The 5,540-nt window shown below is 41.7% G+C and overlaps 1 protein-coding gene across 1 annotated transcript; it reads right to left on the minus strand.

Moving 5' to 3' along the window:
* Window positions 1-649: 649 nt before the first annotated feature.
* LOC311314896 (homeobox protein Hox-C11a-like) lies at window positions 650-2,688 on the minus strand (the record flags this gene model as incomplete). The annotated part of the gene is made up of 2 exons (XM_084445424.1): window positions 650-866; window positions 1,979-2,688. The coding sequence occupies 2 exons, from the start codon at window positions 2,686-2,688 to the stop codon at window positions 650-652; spliced, it is 927 nt and encodes a 308-aa protein (XP_084301550.1).
* Between the last annotated feature and the right edge of the window lie 2,852 nt (window positions 2,689-5,540).

Raw genomic sequence — 5,540 nt, forward strand, 5'->3', positions numbered from 1 at the left:
GCATACATACAGCCAATAGCCTATACATTGTATTTTAAGGAGATCTACTAACTGGTCTGTTTAAGTCCATGTTCTGCGTCTTGCAGCAATATTGTTTTGTCCAGAAGCCTACATATGAAGAGTCTATGCGGCTGTCCTCAAGTGTGTTCAGATTGTAGAAAAATCAATCCGAGATCAATCCGAGAAGACACGACCATGATGAAATGGTAAGAGGTAAGAGAGAGAAATGTCATTGAAAAAGCATTTCACACTTTATTTGTTTATGTTATGAAGTAAAAGAGTAGGCGTACTGAACATTATAGCCTTGTGATTATACTCACGATTGCCAAAATATGGCAAATGTTTACAAATCTTTATATGTCTAGGAAAATGTCTGTACATTAAAAATGAATCTTCCACCTTCATGTCTGATATTGTCAGGGATACCATACTCTGGGGTCTTTTGTTGACGTGTTATTGGTTCAATGAAACTAAGAGGCAAAATAACTCGTTTGATTATCTTCCTAGTCCCAGCGTTTCCATAACCTACCCCCCCCCCCCCCCCTTTTAAATCAGAAGTCGACTTTGGCCTTGTCCTCCAAAGGCAATTCAGTAGCCTGTTAGATGTGACAATTGTGATGATTTCTCAACAAAGCTTCAAGTTCATAGCTCACAATAAGGGGTTACCAGAAAAATACTGCAGGCGATCTCGGCTTAATTTCTTTTCTTTCATTCGGCGATTCTGGAACCAGATTTTGACCTGACGGTCAGTTAGGTTCAGCATTCTGGAGAGCTGAAGCCGTTTCTCTTTGTTGATATAAACATTAAAGAAGAACTCTCTTTCCAGTTCTCGAATCTGGAACTTGGTGTATGGACACCTCTTCTTCCTTGTACGTGGAGTACCTTTGGAAGATAGGAGAAACAAACAAATAGGGAAATATTGTCTGTTGTCATATTTAACTGCACAAGCAAACCCTGGGATGATATTAATGGACATTTGGTCAACGTGGGGATTCAAAATATAGTGTGGGCAAAAACGTTCTTAACACGTAGCCCCATGTAGCCTACCTGACCATTTCTCTGCACACCTAGGCCCCCAAATAAAAACAGCTTGTTCTTTCATGAATTGTAGATTAGGTAACATTTTTGCCATAACGAAAAATATGAAGCCACAAATTCCCTTGTGGGGGCGCGGGGGCCGCTGAGCGCAGGGGGGCAATGTTTTCAGGATCAGGATAAGCCTGCAGGTAGACTACGGGAGATGATTTCACATCAATTTATTCTACAATTACAATTATATATTTTATATAGGCTACCATTATACAAATATATGATAGACTATATAAATAGTATTAGCCTATAATAGAAGAATATGCAGGCCATTTGGCTTTGGGCCTGATTCAAAAAAGTATGCAATGTAGTCTGCACAGGCTATTTCAATATTCAAATTAGCCAAATGAAATATGTGAAATGGAAACATGCAAACGATTTCACATTTGGATGCATTTTGAACAGAATACCATGAGGTCTTTTGAAAACAGCCTATGGCTGCCACCCTAAAATCATTGCTTTTTTATTTTAATTGAACATCCTCATCAGTCCTACGTGACACTAACATTTCCACCTCTACAGTAGTCTTATTACTAGGCTACTGAAAAAATCACAGGACGCCCAAAAGCAGTGTTCTGCCCAATTGCTTTTTACTCTTGACAGGCTGGCGAAACATCCCTTAAAAACCCTAGCGCAAGTTCATGATCAAAGTTAGCATTTGTCACAATAGCGCGCTCTTAAACTTTCACAGACTCTCGGATAGCTGCGCCTGTGTGTAACCTATCGTTTTTTCAAAGCGCTTTCCCATCGTAAAAATTCTTCTTGTTGGAAGAAAGAGCTTTGTAGGTTATAATAAAATCCTTTGAATGCTTATAAAACTCCACATAAAATCTGACCGACAAAACACGGGCTAGTCCCTTAACCTTTTCCCCATTTACAGCTTCGATACCTACTCGAGTGGCTGGTTTTGCTGGCGTTGTCTTCTTTCGTGCCCGATGAAGAGGCACAAGAACCCGAATTGGTGTTTTCCTCTTCATCCTCTGGGTCTTTCTCCTGGTCTGCGGCGGTGGGAAGGGCGGCGGGCAGCTGGGACGCCGAATCCAGCTTACTGGAGTCGCCCTTCTGGGCACAGTTCTCTGGTGAGCTGTTATCCGCTCCGCAGTGCGCGCTCTCGAAAAAGCGGTCAAAGCTTTGCGGGAGAACGTTGTTTTTCCCAACACCCGAATAGAAGCCGGTGGAAGGGTGGCTGGAGCCCGGGTGGTGGTGGTGGTGGTGATGGTGATGGCTGTACACACTCTCGTTTTTCATCAGCATTTCTGTCATGGTGGACGATGGCGGAAGGCAGTCTCTGTGTACCAGTTCCTCCCCTGAGTAGCAAGGCGCATAATTTCCTCTGTGGTGCCACTTACTGGAAGGGTCCAAACCGTATGAAACGTCCCGAACCGGTTGCACTTGTGAGAGGTTCGTTGAATAAGGATAGGTTATTTGCCGAGATGGGGCCTGTGGAAGAAACGAGGAGACGGCAGAAAATTCGGGGACGTAGTAGGTGCAGCTGGGGAGGTAAAGGTTGGACGCGCAGCTCGCTCTGTCCCCGAACTCGGAAGTCCTGTCTTTTCGCGTCTGTGAGCAGAAGTTGCCCAGATTTACCGAGTTAAACATCGCTGTCCCCCGATCTCTTGCGCTATAGATAGATGTTTTGGATTCGAACTGCAGAAGGAGAAAATTTGGGAAGGCGAGATGACGCGCTATCCGTCTAAGTCGACCCAAGACACGTGATCGAAAGTAGATATTGTCATATATCAATTTGGAACACTTACATGCGTAGGAGTGGTTCACTTAGGAAGATATAGGAGGTTCAAACGATTAGTTTTTCAAACGCCGCATCAGCATGGGCATCAATATCAGGTATCCTACCCTTTATGCTCACAAATAAAAAAGTATCTACATATCTATAGGGTTACATTAATAACACATTTACAATCATACCATGCATTTAAAAGTAAGATAGGATACGCATTAGTATTCTTAATAGGCTATTCATATCACTGCAGGGCCACTATTGATTTACAAAAGTCAAACTGCGATAAAAGGTAGTAGGCTATATAGTAGGCTAAGGCGTTACGCTGTAGCATATGAGAAGTGGACAATTTCTTTATAATTCCATGACATCAGAGATTTTATCGAATTTATCCCAACTAAACCCTGTCTGTTTTGGGATGCCAATCTATTAACTCATAGGTTAAAAACAATTAGGCTAATCTAATTATCTTTAATCTTGCCTGAAGTAGGCTATGACTGTGATGTTATATTTCCTAGGCCTATATCTGTAATTAAACAAACATTGTATGCATTCATTATCATTATCTCTGTTTTTTAGTTCCTAATGAAAGTAGGCTATAGGCCTATAAGTTGCAAGTACCCTGCAGTAAAAAAATGGCTTCTCGTTAAGAACCTAATTTCAACAGAATTGAGTTCTCCACTCTCAGAGGTGGACCGCGGAAGGACATGTCGGTCTTACTACCTGCTTTGCTACATCTTTCTGCGCGAGTGTCTGACGATATGGAGATGTACGGCAATACGAAGTCAGAGAGCAAAAACAGTGCTCAGTTTTATAACCTGTGTTTGTGTCGGTGGAGGGGAGGGGGCAGAGTTGAAGAGAGAGAGAGAGAGAGGGTGGGGGGTAGAGAGATAGCATGTTTGTATACGCGCGTACAATGCGTGTATGGGTAGATCTGTGTGTGCGGCCATAGCCTATTGAATAATTGATTAGGCTATATTAAGACATTAACCGAGTTTCATATTTATTTTCCACCTCTTTATTAGACAGAGTGAGATTTATGTTGTTTGACAAATCGTAGCCTACAAACTACTAAAAATCACAGCCATCTTTCTGTGAGTAGGCCTAAATGTTGTGTCTGTAATCTAATATATCCTATTAATTCCTCTGAGTTTATCATCTGATTTATAGGCCCCACATAGATAATCCCATCTATAAAATAGGTAAGTTTACCATAATATTTACCCTTTTCGTTTGTTCAAATGTGTGTGCCTAACACATAGAACATAATCCGCAGTAGGAGGCTGTGTGCGCTCCAGTCTATTCGTTATTTAGCTAAATGAATCACCATTGCATTGTCGCTGTAGTTTCCATCCATTAGGTCCTACCAAAAACGAATGCCTTAACGAAACTAAATCTGAATAGAATCAATGTTCTGATAAGAAAACTATAATGGTAATCAGATGACTGTTTGCAATGGTTCACCCTTGAGTAGCCTATAAAGCTAGCCTATAACAAATAGGACGTAAATTCTGTTTCAGTTACAGTTCAAAATAGTCCTACATTTCAAATGTCTGAATGGATAGGAATGGTCAAAGTAAGGTTGAACACAATATTCGTTTCTAACGGTAGACTATGTGGTTGAGGTATTTCTGTTGAGACCGAATTCTGTTCAGTTCAAAAGCCCATCTTTCAACAAATAAAAAGGTCGAGGCGAAAGACGCCTGCAATCAAGTACAAAGAAACCAGACAGCTGCTCAGACACAGCACTTGAATTTGACCACCAAAATCCTGTAAGCAACCACCATAAAAGACAGAATAGCTGCAGTAAACTGACTTTTCTTCACATCTTGAATAGTTGAAAGGAGCCCAGTAAGCCATCGTGGGATAGGAACGTCAATATGGTGATTAAACCACTATAGGCTAACATCATAACCAATAATAAACACGTTTTATAAAGCCTAACACCAACACTAAGGTGTGACTATGTCTTCACTTCATCAGTTCATAAATACATCCAAGAAGGCTGTTGAACCTCAGTAGGATGAGACGTGTTGCCGATATGACATTATAGGCTAATTTATTTGAGTGTATAGGCCCGTGCAAGTACTGCACACATCTTGTCACGTTTAGCAAAAAAAAGAAAAAAAGATTGAATGCCGGTCCATATAAACTGCACCCGGAGAGCAGTCGAACTAATAAACAAATAGCCTGCCATAAAAATAGTATCCTCTTCCTGGGACTGTCGGCCGCATATGACCATTAAGTGGTCCTCAATTCCATGCAGCAAATATGACAAGCGCAGTAGCCTACTTCTGCACAAAGGCGTGGTGCTTTAAACAGATTCCTCGTAGGTGCTTGGCTTTAACGGAAAGAGTATGAAGATATTCAGTGTTGGCTCTTAGGCTGGCCTTGGCTACTGCCAGGGTTGTCTGTGTGTGTGTGTGTGTGTGTGTGTGTGTGTGTGTGTGTGTGTGTGTGTGTGTGTGTGTGTGTGTGTGTGTGTGTGTGTCGAATAGGCTAATGCATTTTATAATTTGAATGTTGCCTGAAATGTGGCTCACTGCAAACAGCCCTTCTCGATGCACACAATATGTCGAAAGCGTCAATGGTTTCTCTTCCTGAGACTTGAACGAGAACGGTGTTGTAAATATTTGCCATTCTCTGCTTTGAGAGCAGACTTTACGACATGGGTCTGTCTATGGAATCCAAGCAACGCCTCGCCTCCCCTTAA

This window comes from Borostomias antarcticus (genome assembly GCF_949987555.1).
Source record: "Borostomias antarcticus genome assembly, chromosome: 11".
Lineage (NCBI taxonomy): Eukaryota > Metazoa > Chordata > Actinopteri > Stomiiformes > Stomiidae > Borostomias > Borostomias antarcticus.